This window comes from Podarcis pityusensis (genome assembly GCF_964106645.2).
Source record: "Podarcis pityusensis genome assembly, chromosome: 10".
Taxonomy (NCBI): Eukaryota; Metazoa; Chordata; class Lepidosauria; order Squamata; family Lacertidae; genus Podarcis; species Podarcis pityusensis.
The window spans coordinates 34,429,208-34,444,750 of NC_138035.1; the positions used below are offsets into that span (position 1 = coordinate 34,429,208).

At 45.1% G+C, this 15,543-nt stretch overlaps 2 protein-coding genes and 1 long non-coding RNA gene across 4 annotated transcripts in view; 1 reads left to right on the plus strand and 2 right to left on the minus strand.

Moving 5' to 3' along the window:
• The first annotated feature begins 106 nt into the window (after nucleotides 1-106).
• On the plus strand, nucleotides 107-11,441 carry LOC308457460. Of its 2 annotated transcripts, none has more exons than XR_013976921.1 (3): nucleotides 107-291; nucleotides 10,402-10,611; nucleotides 11,247-11,441. It is a non-coding gene; the product is annotated as an uncharacterized lncRNA (long non-coding RNA). The 2 variants fall into 2 exon arrangements; XR_013976922.1 differs by lacking the exon at nucleotides 107-291 and adding an exon at nucleotides 1,252-1,922.
• On the minus strand, nucleotides 2,922-7,734 carry APOLD1 (apolipoprotein L domain containing 1). The gene is made up of 2 exons (XM_080971282.1): nucleotides 7,686-7,734; nucleotides 2,922-6,191 (listed from the first exon to the last, which is right to left on the minus strand). The coding sequence occupies exons 1-2, from the start codon at nucleotides 7,686-7,688 to the stop codon at nucleotides 5,481-5,483; spliced, it is 714 nt and encodes a 237-aa protein (XP_080827408.1). The 5' UTR covers nucleotides 7,689-7,734; the 3' UTR covers nucleotides 2,922-5,480.
• The window catches only part of LOC308457431 (uncharacterized protein), a 31,734-nt gene continuing 25,555 nt past the window's right edge, over nucleotides 9,365-15,543 (minus strand). Inside the window, exons 7-11 of the mRNA XM_080971248.1 lie at nucleotides 13,654-13,939; nucleotides 12,575-12,726; nucleotides 11,226-11,267; nucleotides 10,371-10,407; nucleotides 9,365-9,805 (exon numbers count right to left, since the gene is read on the minus strand). Coding sequence (XP_080827374.1) covers nucleotides 10,394-10,407; nucleotides 11,226-11,267; nucleotides 12,575-12,726; nucleotides 13,654-13,939 — 494 coding nt within the window. The 3' untranslated portion in view covers nucleotides 9,365-9,805; nucleotides 10,371-10,393. The remainder of the gene's footprint in view (nucleotides 9,806-10,370; nucleotides 10,408-11,225; nucleotides 11,268-12,574; nucleotides 12,727-13,653; nucleotides 13,940-15,543) is intronic.

A 15,543-nucleotide genomic window follows, 5' to 3' on the forward strand; every position in this document is an offset into this window, starting at 1 on the left:
GCCGCAGAGATAGGAAAAGGGTAGAGTTACGCGCGACGCCAACTTCCGATTGCAGTGTAGCTTCAATGGAGAACATTGTGCCGGAATTTGGAGGCGCTTAACGGGGAAAGAAACCTGCCCCTTATACTTCGGGTGTTATTTCCTGCGGCGAATATAATTGTTTGGAAGCACTTAAAAACAAAACAAAAACAACACGTCTCTGGTGTAGTGGTGAGAGTGTAGGATCTGCACATAGGAGGAGATCTGAGTTCGAATCCCTACTCGGCCTCGAAGTTCGCAGGGTGATCTCGGGTAAGTCAACACATCTCGCAGGGTTGTCGTCATCATGAGCGTATTATGGAGCTGGGACGAGCCATGCATACCCTATTGCCCCTTCTCGAGCTTCTCGGGAGAAAAGGGTGTCGATGCAATTAAAAAGAAGTAAGTAAAAGCGTAAGTCGTCCCATGCAAGTCAAGGAAGCACGGCGCTTCCATCCCTGTGACATGCCGGGAGGAAGGACACTAGCTGGCTGAAGCGCTGTGCTAGCAAAACTGACTTTGCTGTAGCTTAAAAGTGCATTTTCTATGCGGAATGTTTAGCCAGGGATTCAAACGCACCTTCAGCCTGGTATGTGAACTGCAATTTTAAGTGTGCATTGCAGGGTTGTCAGCCACGTTCCCCACAACCTACAATATGGGCGTCATATCGGGGAATTGGCATTAGCTAAGCAAATTTTTAAAACGTTCTTTTATAAAATAAGTAAGCACTCTGACGCAAGAACTTCGTTAGAAAAGCCACGAGCTGCTGCTTTTTACTGCTCCTTTTTGTTCGCATGTGGGAGCCCTGATGCCTAGTCACACAGCCACGTAAAATCCCGGCTTTCTCCATTAATTTTTATGGACAGCGCTGACTTCCTCCCCGGGTGAGATTTAAAAATGGATTCCAATGTAGAGCTCAAAAGTTTATATACAGTGCATGATATAATGAGAGATGTGGTACTCTTCATTCTATTATCTCTGTAGTCCAAAAAGCCGCGAGGGCTGCTGTCCGCGCGGAGGGTTCTGGGACTTGCAGTTCACCTCTGGAGGGCAAGCGAGGTCGGGAACTAACAAAAGGAAAATAGCTGCGGGGACGACGAGTTCGGAAAGAAAAGGGAGCACTTTTGTCGTGCAATAAATAAACGTTAGGAGATCCCGAGGGGTTGGGGGAAGGGAAATAAAATGCATATATTTATTTAACAAAATTTATTCAACAACATATATATCCTGCTTGATAGAACCTCTGAGTGATTTAAAATTTAAGTTTGTCTGTTTGTTGAACTTGTTAGTAACTTTATCTTGTTCAGGAAAATCCAAAGCGACTTACAACCAAACCTAAACATAAAACATAAACTAGTTTTGATGTGTTGGGATCTGTAATGGTCCATTGGGGCACCATGATGGAGAGAGTCGAAAAGCAACTACAATGGTACCTCGGGTGACAGACGCTTCAGGTTACAGACTCCGCTAACCCAGAAATAGTACCTCGGGTTAAGAACTTTGCTTCAGGATGAGAACAGAAATCACGCAGCAGCGGTGCAGCAGCAGCGGGAGGCCGCATTAGCTAAAGTGGTGCTTCAGGTTAAGAACAGTTTCAGGTTAAGAACAGACCTCCAGAACGAATTAAGTTCTTAACCCAAGGTACCACTGTATAGTTCCCTATCTTTTATTATGATAGAAACAACAAAGCTGTTGAAAGCATTTTTTTAAAATGAAGTTTTTAGTTACATCTTCTTCTGAAGCTGATGCTGTATTTAATTGGCTTGCATTTGTTTTTTAATTTTTTTTAATTATTTTCTTAAGTTGCACAAAAAGAGGTCAACACAAAAGAGGCCTCATAGCAACCCTGTTGGCTAGGCTGAGGAAGGGTGACTGGCTCAAAGTCACGCAGCAAAGTTTTGTGGGTAAGTGGCCCTTTGAACCCAGTCCTCCGAGGTATACTCTTAGCCCTCTAGCCACTGCTGGGTCAGGCTAGCAAAGGACACTAAATCACATAGCTCAGTTTGATGGTTTCTGGATTGTCGAGGAAGCATTCCCTTTGTGCATGCTCATAAGTGCACCTCTCAAGTGTCTTTTTAAAAACGTGGCAGCAATCCTCACTTGTACATGTGTTTTAACAAAATAGCAGGGAGGGGACTAAAAGTCACAAACTGTATGAAAGTAGAGGGTTCTTCACAGACTCACACAGCAACATCTTACTCAGCCTTTTGATATTAGATTCAATAAATGAGCCTAAGAGATTTGCCTGCAAATCTTGCAAAAGGAAACTTGTTGAAGGGCTGGTATAAATCCTTATGATTAATAATACCAAATAAAATCAGAAGCAGTTCTTCCTTGGATGTGGACTATTTGCCAAACCTAAACCTAGCAGTTGGTTGACAGTGATTTTCAGAAAGTCACAGCAAAGTATCCCCAGGGACTCATTCTGGCTACTGAAGGATCTCCGATACCCAAGAGGCATGATTGCAAAAATTCCTGGCTACGTGCGTGAGCACTGTGGAAATGATGACGTCCCTGAGCCCTCAGTTACTGGAGTCCAACTATGCTACATCCTGTCCTTATATAACAATAGGCAATAGGCAGGAAATCTAAACAAGCACTCTGTGTGACAGATAGCATTAGCGAGCCCAGAAGCCCAAAGCTCCCTCATGAGAAGAACTTGTAAAGAAGCAGATTGAGTCTGCTTTGATTTAAGGAGACGGCCAGTGTGCTTATTTTTGCACCCCTTAATACCTACACAACCTGCATGTTTGAAAATAAATGCATTATTACGAATGCACTTTAACTCTCCATTAACTATATTCAAAGCAGCCTGCCTCCACTAAGGTTGCTGTGGCATTCCCATTGCTTGAATAAGCAGTTTTGTGAGTAAACAATATATACAAATAGACGCAGACACAAGGTAATTTGTATTTTGTATTGGATCAGAGTTAGTTATCTGTGCAAGTTGTTCATTGGTTTTACAAATACCCAAAATAGCAAGCAGATCATTTTGGCCACTTCTCTTGTCCCTTTCCCCAAAGAGCAGAAAGTCAAGGATCAGTTTAGAGGAAGCTTACCCCGTACCCAAATTCCTTAGGATCCAGTGCATTTAAATCTTGTCTCTTGCCCACCATTCCACACTTTAAGATTATAATGTGTCTCCTTTCACCTGAGCCACAAGCGAGGAAATAAAGAGCATCAAACAGGTCTTTGAAGTATAGCATCACTGTGTGTAATCTATGGCCTAGTTCTCACCAAGTTGGTAAACCTGCGTCTGAGCTTACATGCATCTTTCAAACCTCCTTATCTTCACAGGCCACCCGTACCATTATGCAGTGTCCTCCCCACTACTCATGTAAAGTTGTTTTGCCCTCGTAAGCAACATACCCACTGCCTAGTTCTACCTCTTCTCTCTTCCAACTTTTCATTGCTGTTTTCCTAGGGATACCATCCCACAGAGGAGAAGTAACCAGAGGAGAAATGATGGCTGGGAGGAAGGCGGAGAGAGAAAACGCCATAATGTACCTGTAACAGCAGAACCGAATGCTTTCATCTGCCCCAGCTGCAATAAAACATGTCTCTCCCATATTGGTCTCTACAGCCACAGCAGGCGCTGTAACTCTCCAATGGTTTGACTGTACCCCCGATGGTGCACTATTCCATTGTCTCTCTAGACAAATTGATGCCAACAAGAACAGCTGTCCTATCTTCTACCTAATTCTTCTGCTTAGTTCTTGCTCATCAGCAGTGTTTTGAAGACACAAAACTGACATCACAAGTCACCCTCACATCTGCATATACTTCCAAACATTTGCATATCAAAAGCTCTCTCTTAGAGTAGGGATGGGGAAATGTGTCTGTCAGCTTTGGTTTCCCTTGGTTGCTCATTTTTCTAATTGTAAGTTCAGTTCTCCACTTTTCAAATCTTAAAAAAGGGAGAAGTGACTTTTTAAAAAAATTCACACGTGAATTGCTAGTCCCATCTGCTCTTCTTTCCCAGGTCATTTGATGGTGGGGTCTGTGGGGAACTGACATGGGGAAGGGGACATCAAACAAGGATATTGCCGTGCCTCAGATATAACAAACTTTGGCTCCGTAGAATGAGCTCTTCCATCTTGTAGTGGCTGTATTATTATTTCTTTAAATAGAAACTTCATATCCACGTTTAAATTACCCAAAACAAATAAATACAAAAATATACCAATACACCATGTCCCTGAGCATGGGGGGGGGGGGGAGCACCCACTTTAGATAGGAGATAGTTAAAGCTAGGAATGGTAGCTGTTGCCTACTAGGTTCGTAGGGCAGAAGGCAGGGAGGCCAACCATATTTGAGCCACAGCCAATAGCAGGTGGAGGCATGGAACTGATTCTACCTTTGTCCCCATCCTCCCTGTTGAGTTCTACAAGGGCAAAACCAGGAGTGAGGAGAAGGAAGCAGGCAGGCAGCACCCCCTCCCAGGCCTGGTTTAAAGGAATAAGCACACAGGAATCAAGAGGAATCATGGGGATTCTTTAGCTGTGATTCCTACATTGCAGGGTGTCGGACCTGGTGACCTTCTCTGGGCACCTTCCCACTCTATGATTCTAAGACTGAAGTTAGTGGAGCCTTAATTTGCCTGCCTGTACCGGAAGAATGCATGATAAAGAGCGGATGAATTTTGAGTGACAAACCAAAGCCAAACTCATTAAACTCCTGCCGCACTTGCGAGTACAATTCCCATCCGCTACTAAGAACATCACTGGAAAATATTCAGGTTCATTCAGGCTCTCTGGCCTTTGACTCCCTCATTATCTGCCTCGCAGAGCTTTGGAAACTGCAAGTTCTGGAATCTGCAGCCATTTCCTTCCTAGGCTGGCTCTGGTTCCCTCACGACCACAGTTTTCACCTAGCTCAGCGCTGTGGGAGAAAAATTTAATCAGCTTTGGCAAGTGTCCCCGTCTACTTCTCCTGATTACCCTGGGTAGGTGGGGGTGGGGGGAGGGAAAGCATAGCGGTCAATGTTTCCCTTTTTTAAAGGGAAATTCCCTTATTCCGAATAGGATTCCTTGCAAGAAAAGGGAAAAGTTGACAGCTATGGGGGAAAGTATGCTGGAGTACATGCATGCAGAAGCATTAATTGCATCGAGTTCAGTGTTTTAGCACCAAATGGGAAATGTGGAAGTCTCCCCCAACCCCCCTAAAAAAGCAAGGTATGATGTGCTGTGAGACAGCCATATGCAGACACCAGACCTTGAGATGTGCTGATATCATTGACCAGCACTTGTGTAGCTACAATTTCTATTTGCTGTGCACAGACATAACAGGAGAGCAATACAGACTGAGTCCCTGAGGGGTGTTGGCTGCAAGTATTGAGAAATGCCTGGAGAAAACTCTGATTTGGCACAATCCTAACAGGAATAACACAGTATGTTTTAGGTCTTTTAGGCCCCCTTTGCCGTTTTCAGAGGATGTGGGTGATTTTGTCCCTGGACATCCTCCTAGAGTGCTATTCTTCTTGTCTTCAGGGGGGATTCTTTCCTGTTCTCCAAAAGTTCGCAGATCTCATCCATGGGCCTTGCACAGGCTTCTAGGCTTTCTGCCAGCTTCTGGACTTTTGCCTTGAGCACAGCATGACTCACTTTGGTCACCTCTTCGTTGTGCTCGGGGACCAGGAAGCTGTGGGAGCTGCAGAACACCATGAAGCAGATGGAATTGTACAGTGTGACGGAGGCGTTTCTCTCAGCCGGCAGTAACCTAGGATCCGTCAGGCCCTGGCTGTGGTGCAAGAATTCCAGGCAGTGCATGATTTCTCTCATCTGAGCATGGCAGCTCACTGCAATCTCCTTGACCTTCCTCACCTCCCTGGAATTAGAAAGGACTAAGGAGAGGTCGGAAGTCACTGTGACGGCCCCTCCTGCAGCCGCCACTCCTAGGCCTACCCCGGAAGCCAAAAGGGATGCCCCTAATGTTGCAGGGCTCAAGGACAACCCCACGATGGCCACGATGGCTCCTGCGGCACTTAACGAACTCCCAGTGAAATTGGCAATTAGAGAGCGTCTGTGCAGTTTGTTGATTCTCCGTGAAATCTCCCGGAGACTCCTGATGTGCTCCCGAAGCCTGCTTCTCTGATCCAGCAGTACGACATGGAAGTGATGTGTAGGATCAAAAGTGTGAGGGGGGAAGTTGTCCTCCATAACCTTGATGGGAAGCTGGGGGGAGGGGAGAGAGAAGAGCATTTAGAAAGGTAACAGCACACTCTGGCAGCCAGGCCTGCAGATGCATCTGGGACATTGACACCACCTTTCCCCCTAGTACAGTGGTACCTCAGGTTAAGAACTTAATTTGTTCTGGAGGTCTGTTCTTAACCTGAAACTGTTCTTAACCTGAGGTACCACTTTAGATAATGGGGCCTCCCCCTGCCACTGCTGCGCAATTTCTGTTCTCATCCTGAAGCAAAGTTCTTAACCCAAGGTACTATTTCTGGGTTAGCGGAGTCTGTAACCTGAAGCATCTGTAACCCGAGGTACCACTGTATAGCTAGATCCTATAAGCACCAGTGGTTCCTTTGAGCAGATCCTATCAGACTTTGCCTCTAAAGGTAAGGATAAGGATGTCTCTGAATACCACTTGATGGAGAACAGCAGTGAGAGAGCACTATTGCACTCATGTCCCGTTTGTTGACTTCCCATAGGCACAAGTTGGCTACTGTAGGAGACAGATTGCTGGACTAGAAAAGCCTTGATGTGATCCAGCAAGGCTGGAGCCTGATCACCTCACCCCTTTATTTGTTGTTATTGGGTGCAACAGATTTAGCACACATCTACCCCTCTGAAAATTGTCTGTGTATAATTAAAGTTAGATACAACCCGTTATGTCTGTCAGAGGCCTGGGCACAACTGCATGTTTTTCTTTATTAATGTCATCATTTCTTTTGAAAAAGGTTTTCCTGGTTGTCACTCTCCTTCAGTGCTTCGTATCACACACCAAAGAATTATCTGCCCTCGTTGCTTGTCTTATCAAATGCACGCTACCAGCCACAGCCCTAATCTAATGTCACCCTATCACGCTTGACAAGTACTCATGCAGTAGATTGTAGCATGCTGATATAGAGAGCAGGAGGCCCTGGGGCTTATCAAACAAGAAGTGTCTACAGCCCACAGGTAAAAGAAAAGAAGGACACCCAGATAATTCACATACACAACCTATTCTCCTGTCAAAAAACATCTCAGAGTGAAACTTCCACAACATAGCCACTCAAAAGCAAGATTCCTGGCACTTACTAGCAAACCCATCTTCTCTAATATCCCATATTCATTTGCTGGACTTATTTACTAATTCTTAAATTTATTTATTTTTAATGCTGTGCAATAACACAAGGTGTCATCTGGAGGTATCTTCCAAAGTAATAAAAACCTGTCCTTAATACTCTTCAAAACAAGCACCGTGTATCATCTACCTGTTTGTTTTAGCATATCACACATGTTGGAAGTTTCACCAATTAAGTGGTGACCCATAAGAATGACAGAAAGTAAAGCAGGATTATAATCATTGACTTTACCTTCTGCTTAAATCAGTGGGATAAGAAATAGGGTCTCTCTTTTTTGGTAAACTCCATTATTTTATAAACTAGCAGAAACCAGGACAAAACTCTTCTAAATAAGCGGCTACAGAGTTTTTGAGGACAAAGGAATAATCCCACCTACCATGGTTTTCAGTTCAATCCAGTGTTCCCAAGAATGACTCTCAGGCTGTTTCTGGACAAGCCAAATTTATACTTACTACAATCCTATTGCCCCCCGGGACTGCTTTGCATCACACCAGGAATTTGTCGTTTCCTGACATTCCCTCTGCCACCACCACCCCCTCCCTGCCCAACTAATTCAGAAGGATGTGACACACTGGAAACTGACTGGGGACAGTGCAGCTTGTATCGTATTCAGGAAACAATCCTTGCAAGTGAACATTATGTGTTCGCTTTTCCCAAAGCACATTTACAAATACATACACACACACTATTCCTGACTCAAAGGGAATGTAGTCATCTCCCAAAGGGAATACACTACCCTTCCTCTTCTTGAAATAACTGGTGACACTATGCTAGCCAGATGACTGAATCTTCAGAGTCTTATGTGAATGTAGAGAAAATAAGGTATGATCTCAGCCAATCATCACAATTACTTTGGAAATGAAATGTTTTATAGAACTGCTGCTTTCTGATTGTCTGGGATGCACAGCAGTGGGGAGAGCAATCTGGCTTTTAAAAGAATAGTGCAAGCAGCTAGGGTAGTAGCTACCCTAATGACATCATGGAATTAGCAGGATGCACATGGATAAATGGTTGTGCGGTGGGTGGCCGTGGTAGATACTCTCTGGTGGCTGTGCTGACCAGCTACTGACTTGGGGAAGGGCCAGCCCTCAGGATTACAGCACCTACTTTGCATGCGGAAGCTGCTAGGTTCAGCCTCTGGCATCTCTAGGCAGGGCTGAAAGAGACATCTGCTGCAACCCTGGAGAGCCACTGCCTGTGACTGTGGACAGTACTGAGCAAGATGGCTCAATAGTCTGACCCGAGGTTCACGTTGAGAAGCCACACCACTGCACACCCATATTTTGTTTTTTGCAAGGCCACTGAAATGAGAGGCTTTCCCCCTGCACAGCAGGTAGATGCTCTGCTATGGAGGAAAATGTTCTGGTTTAAAGTCACCTGCTACAATTCTCTGTATACAGATGGGGGCCTCCCATTTAACCCATCATCTCCCCCACAAAGCCAGTGCATGCTAGACAGCCTATGCTCTGCAACGAGCAGAAAGAAAGTGGATGCTTACAAAAGATTGCTTACAAAGCAATATTCCAGATGCAACAGAGCCATCCACATGCAGAAGGAGGACACTCACCTACGATGATAACTTCAGCTGGCAGACTAATCTTATCTACTCTATCTAGGGCATCAGGCAGAGAGGGGTGTTCTACAGCCCAAGATCCTGGAGCTGGTAGGAATTGAACCTGATAAATATATACATTATACACAGAGAGAGCTGGCCTTATAGGGAATCTGACCATTGGTCTACCTACCTCAATATTGTCTACACAGACTGAAAGCAACTCTCCAGGGCTCCTGGCGGGAGTTTCTCCCAGCCCTAGCTGGAGGCTCCAGGGATTATACCCAAGACCTTCTGCATGCAAAGCAGAGCTCTACTACTAAGCTAAGGCCCTTTCCTTAATAATCAAATGGAACTATTTGTAGACAGCTGTCAGATCCAAGTTTTCTGTTTTATTCTTCCAATCAATAGGATCCAATATAAAACAAACAAATGAAAAAAATTGAGGCACAACCATATTTAATCTCTGTGTTAATACAAGAAGCACTTACATAGTTATTTCTTCTTTATTTATTGCTCCCTTGTACATACAAACATGGAAATATGAAAATAAATCAGATGATGTTGATCTATAACACATATAATACATTTTCAGCCTACAATCTTCTGAAAATAAAAATCAGACAGACATCCTAAATCATGGAGAATAGTAAGATAAAGAGGATTCCTATTAGGAAATGTGCCTAATAGGACAGGGCTGTGGACAGCAGATTTGAGGTGAGCACACTGTGGTACTGCTCAGGTCTAAATCGAGGGTTCCTTTGTCTCTTGCCAGACACTGAATTTGTTGTAGTACCAACAGGAAAGAAAAGGGATTTCATGTCTGTAACTCTGGAACTAATCTCTTGCAAAGAATAAATGCTGCCAGTACTAGTGTGTGGAATCCAAGACATAATAGCTTTTGTCTGTTTCGTCAGGGAAAGGGAAAGCTGTGCCGAACAGATCTAGAATACAAAAAAGGCAAAAAGAGCTGATTAAAGAACAGAATCGCAAATCTCAACAAATTCTAGCTGGTCCCTTTCACACTGCTATCCTTCAGTACACCTAAACCAATGGAAACTGTTCTGGCAACCATAAACAGCTCTTTTACAACAAATCTGCTCCCCCCAACCCTCCCCCCAATGTTTCCAGTAAGTGAAACCATAGTGGAAATGCAGCATAATCCCTTGATGGTGACGGCGTATAACCTCTGTGCAACTTTTGTGAAAACAGATCAGGACAATTGATCAATATACATTTTGTTTGGAAGCGACTGAAGTCAGACCTGCATAGCCTAAAACTTCACTTCCTATAGGTTGGTAGCTGTTAAGCATTTGAAATAATGGTGCCAATTTGAAGCAAGCCTCTCTGCCAAATTTGGGGGATCTGTCTAAGTGGAAGCCCAAAATTTCACCCAAAATTCAGTCCAAGGCAGAGTTCAGAACCAGCCCTTATAAACCTCTGCAAAAAAAATGAGGTAGGCCTAAGTTTGAGGTCAGTGAATTTGAAGAGAAGTGAAAATGAACTTACTTTGAACTTATATTTCTTCCTTTTCACACAGGCTGTTCTGCAGAATTCAAGATGGGGAGAAGATTATATGGGTCTACATCCAAAACAAGAACTGTCCAATTCTGACACACTGAGCTTCCTCAGTTGATGAGGGGAAAGGGTCCTCATCTGCCCACCTCCACCTGTCTCCTTAGAGTGACTGCTTTCTGGCTATTGGGATGAAAGTCCCTGTTCACTTTTGCAGTTTGTACATTCCAAGTGGGTTTGTCTTGACTAGAAGCATCATATTATTGGGTTATTTGCTCCAGGTAGCACTGCCATGCCTCATTAATAAATAACAACAACAATAACAACATGTATCTGGTGGGAGCAGCAGAAAGGTTTTTATGGGAGGCTTCCCCATCCACTGAGCTTTGTCCTACCCACTAGTGTGCATGGAATATAGCAGGATGCACACATTAAAAGAGTGTACACAAACACACACAAATCCACTTGTAGCTCTCAGCAGAAGAAAATGGTTGGATAACTGTATGCATCTGGAGCTTTCATCATTCCTGGTCATTGCCCATATTGGCTGGGACTGGTGGGAGTTGAAGTCCAATAAGATCTGAAGGGCCCCAGGTCACTGCCCTAAAGATTGTGATGGGGGTGGGTGGGATGGAGGGCTGTGCCCTGCAAGATGAAATGAGCCACCTTATAGAGGCTTAGGAACAAGAGGGACAAGCATCGAGTTGCTGGGAATGTTTGGTGAGGTGAAAAAGACCAAATTTACCATATTGATTCAAACTAACCAGCTAAACAAATATTGACTGTTCATGTCTAGTGTATAATGTTTTAGGCTTTTGGAACACATGAATGTGAGGATCATTTACTGACCTCCTGCTTCTTCCATTCCAGATGCGGTCCCCTCTTCATCTCCTAGACAAAACATATGTTAAATGTCAAAGCAAGATTTCCTATGTGTTTCACTGAGCCATGCCAAATCTTATTAAAAGAAACAAAGCACAGCGGTACCTTGGTTTACAACCATAATCCGTTCCAGAGGTCCGTTTGTAAACCAAAACAGGTTGTAACTCAAGGCGTGCTTTCACCAATGGGCCTCCAAAAAAATTTTTTTCATAATCCCCCCCCCAAAATGGGTTGTAATTAAAAAAAAAAAAGGTTGCAAACCAGGACACGCACGTCCGGGTTTGACGTGTTTGTAATCCAAAACGTATGCAAACCAAGGTACCACTGTATACTTGCTCGATAGTGTTCACTGGTATCGCAAGCCCCCAAATAGCACAGAACTCGAGAAGAGTTTTGTCAATGTCCCACAGGAAAGTCAATGAATATAGTAGATGTGAACTTTCTAGACCAGAGGTTCCCAAACCTATTTGGCCTACCGCCCTTTGTTCGGGGGGGGAATCAGCCCCCCCCCAGTAACATACACAGCACACTCCTTCCTGCCAACAGACTTCCCAACAATGTGCGACACGCTCGCCTGCCAGCAGTTGGTTGTCAAGACGTGTTGGAGGACTGGCCCCTAAATGGGATTCCCTGCGAGTAGGGGGGCGCTTCTGGTGCCCTGCCGAACCCCACGTTCCCAGGCTTCCTCCACCTGGGATTTCTAGCGGGTCCCCACCTTCGCCGCGGCGGGAAGACCCAGTTTCCACGGAGCCCGTTCCTCCGGACGGAGGAACTCCGCCATTCACCGATGGCGCTGACCTGGAAGTCCTGATTTATCATTTAAATACAAAGAAATAAAATAGTTGAATCTCGCTTCTGGGTTCTATCATGATTTAACTGTCATGGCTTCCTCCAAAGAATTCTGGGAAATTATCCTTTAATGAAAGATTCCCTCATTTAACACTACAGTTCCCAGGGTTCTCTGACATGGCAGAATCATAACAATTGTGAGGAACAAAATCTCAGCAGTGGGTGAATCCCCTACAAGTGAGGAAGGAGAGGGAAGGGGCGCCTGGGTGTAATCAGGGGAAACCGTTATTTCAGTTGCAGGCTTAGTAGCAGCAGAGCATGGAAAGTAAGAGTTTATGCCTGTATACTATACCCGTCAACTGCCCCATTTAAGCTGGACATTCCAGAATCACAGAAGCCAATCCTAAACTAAAGATCCCAGGATTCTTGGGAAAAACTCATGCATTTAAATGTGCTTTAAATACAGGGTGTGTCCACAGCCTCAGTCTGTTTGCACACAAATAGATGACAATATCTTTTCTACTTACCAGGGGACTCTATTTTACATCCAAACACCTGGACTTCACAAAGCGTGAGGTATTCTTTCCCAGGTAGGGTAACAGTCACATACTGCCCCTTTGATGCTTCACAGTTAAAGCTGCCTATTTCCCCAGCACCCAAAGAACCTATTGTAGCACATCTAGAAAAGAACCAAATCATATATTATTATTATTATTATTATTATTATTATTATTATTATTATTTTAAAAAATAGCATTAAACAGTAATGGAAGAATTTTTTTCAGCAACCTGAACTCACATGAAAAAGTCAGAAAAGAAAGCAAATATTTGCTATGTTTTCAGAAATCAAATGGCAAGAGATCTGTCTGGAACATTTGCACCCCATTGTCCTCCCTGTGCCATAATGCTGTAAAGCCGGGATGCCAGAAAATGTTGACAAACTAGAAGTGGAAATGGCCAGTGTTGACAAATTCACCCCATGAGAGGAACAGAAATTGATCTAGTGGATATGATCAGTATTTGCTGATCAGTCCAAAAACAGTATGTAATTGACTAACTACATCATGTTCCCCGATTTGCATTGCATTTCCATTCCAATGAAATGATAGAATCATAGAACAGCAGAGTTTGAAAGGACTATGAGGGTCATCTACTCCAACCCCCTGCAATTTAGGAATCTTGAACCCATGAGCCTGAGATTAAAAGTCTCGTGTACTACTGTCGGAGCTATGCTGGCATGGCAGAACAGGACAGTGTAACCTGCCTAATATACATACTAAATTACATAACTTAGGTAGTTTTGCCACAGCAAACAGCAAGACAAAGTAAGTTAGCTTTTGGCAGAAAGCGAACTGCTGTGGAATGGAAACAGTCCTGCATGTGGCGAAAACAGGGCAGAACAGAAAAGCGTACCTCATGACATCTCTATATGTAAGGAAAGGATGGGGAACCCATGGCCCTCCAGATATTGTTGGACTCCACCTCCCACCTGCTTGAACTCAACATAGACAATGGATCAAGATGATGGGAGTGGTACTCCAATAACACCTGGGGGGCCTCAGCTTCCCCTTCCCTGGCTACAAAGCATCCGATCTGTATACAGTACCTAGGATTTGTGGTGCCTCCACTCTCTGCAGAGTCCCCAACTCGGATTTCAGCCCCATTAAGACGGTGAGCACAGCAGTCTTTCCGATTGGTGATGGTGACACGGAGTACTTGATATTGTGCCTTCAAGTCTACCATCCACCATGGATTATTTTCAGAATCTGTGTGGGTGCAGGATCCCTGTTTAAAATCACTGGCTGGGTTCCCGTCAATGGCATTTCCAGCTGCTCCTATCGAGCTGTAGGTACTGGATTGTGAAGCTTCTCCGGCGAGGGCCACATTGGTGTCTGAAAGAAAGACAGGGGAAAGTTTCCATTTTGTTGCTGTTGTGCTTCAACCACTGAACTGCAAGGCAGGAAAAACTAAGAGAGCTGAATTAATTCTTAATTAATGCTCTCGCCATGCTCTCAGCAGGTGCCTAAAAACATGTGAGATCACAATCGTATGCGAGGTCCTAGGGCCCAAAAATGTGCATCCCAGTTTTCAGCCTCAACATGTTGGAGGGTATGGTTTTTGTCTGGTGCTGAAACAAAATCTCAGCAGTGGGTGAATCCCCTACAAGTGAGAAAGGGGAGGGAAGGGGAGCCTGGGTGTAATCAGGGGAAACTGTTATTTCAGTTGCAGGCTTAGTAGCAGCAGAGCATGGAAAGTAAGAGTTTATGCCTGTATACTGTACCCATCAACTGCCCCATTTAAGCTGGACATTCCGGAATCACAGAAGCCAATCCTGGCTTCTGTTTGATTGCCGGATCGCTCCGTTTTTGGTCCAGCGCTCTGGAGCGAGTCCTCATGCCACAGCGCCAGACCAAAAGACTCTCACTCTGGTGCTTGTGAGCATGGTGACCTCAGAGTGCCAAGGTCCAGCACTAGGTCACCACCCTGCAGAGCCCATCGCCCAGCCCTTCCTGGCTCGCTTTTAATAGCCAGGATGGACAAGGATCAAGGAGACAGGTTGAAATATACTCAGAGTCGCAAAGTGATTTCATGCTCTTTATTCAGCTCATAGTGGTGAGGAGGAATGAATAAATGTCCCCTCACAGTATCTGCTTTATATACATTATTTACACAATGGGCTGCACATGATTGGCTAATTCTGGAATTCTACTGTAAGCCAATCAGGTTGTGGATTCACTTCTATCTGGAGCAGGATTGGGTGGTTCCTGCCAACCAATCATACTGCTGCATTGTTCTAGGACCAATCAGACTGCTGCATTCTGAATCCTATTGTTCTAGGACCAATCAGACTGCTGCCTTTTGGATCCTATTGTTCTAGGACCAATCAGACTGCTACAGTTTGGATCCTATTCAACTCAGTACATAACACCCCTCCCCTCTAAGTTCCAGTCCTGCCCGGGAGGTCGCATTCATAGTCCTCAAGGTATGCCGGCGGCCTACGTGTGCGTTGTGGCCTGGGGTGTTCCCTGGTCCGGGCTCCGGGTTCTGGCTCGTGTTCCAAGGATGCTGGCTGTGATGCGGCTGTTTGGTCTGGTGCAACCGGCTCGCTCAGTCGTGGTTCTGGTTCCGGTGTCCTTTCGGCCTCACGGGTCCTCTCTGTATTTACTGATTCTGCCTCTCCTGCTGGCCCCTCCTGCTCTATGGGCCTCACTGCCCCGCTGTTCCCTTGGGACTCCTCTGACCTGTCCTCCTCCTGGTTTTCTCCCGGGAATCGTCGCCGTATCTGGTCGCAGTGGCGGCGCCAGCATTGCCCCCCATCCGTTAGCACCTCGTACGACACGGGGCCAGTGACCCTGGTGATTGTGGCGGGTACCCATGCTGGGCCTGCCCCAAAATTCTTTGCGTACACTGGGTCCTGGGCCTCGAAGGTCCGGGGGTTCCTGCCTTCCCCCACCACTACCTCATCCTGAGCTCTATCGGGGTGAAGGCGGTCCAA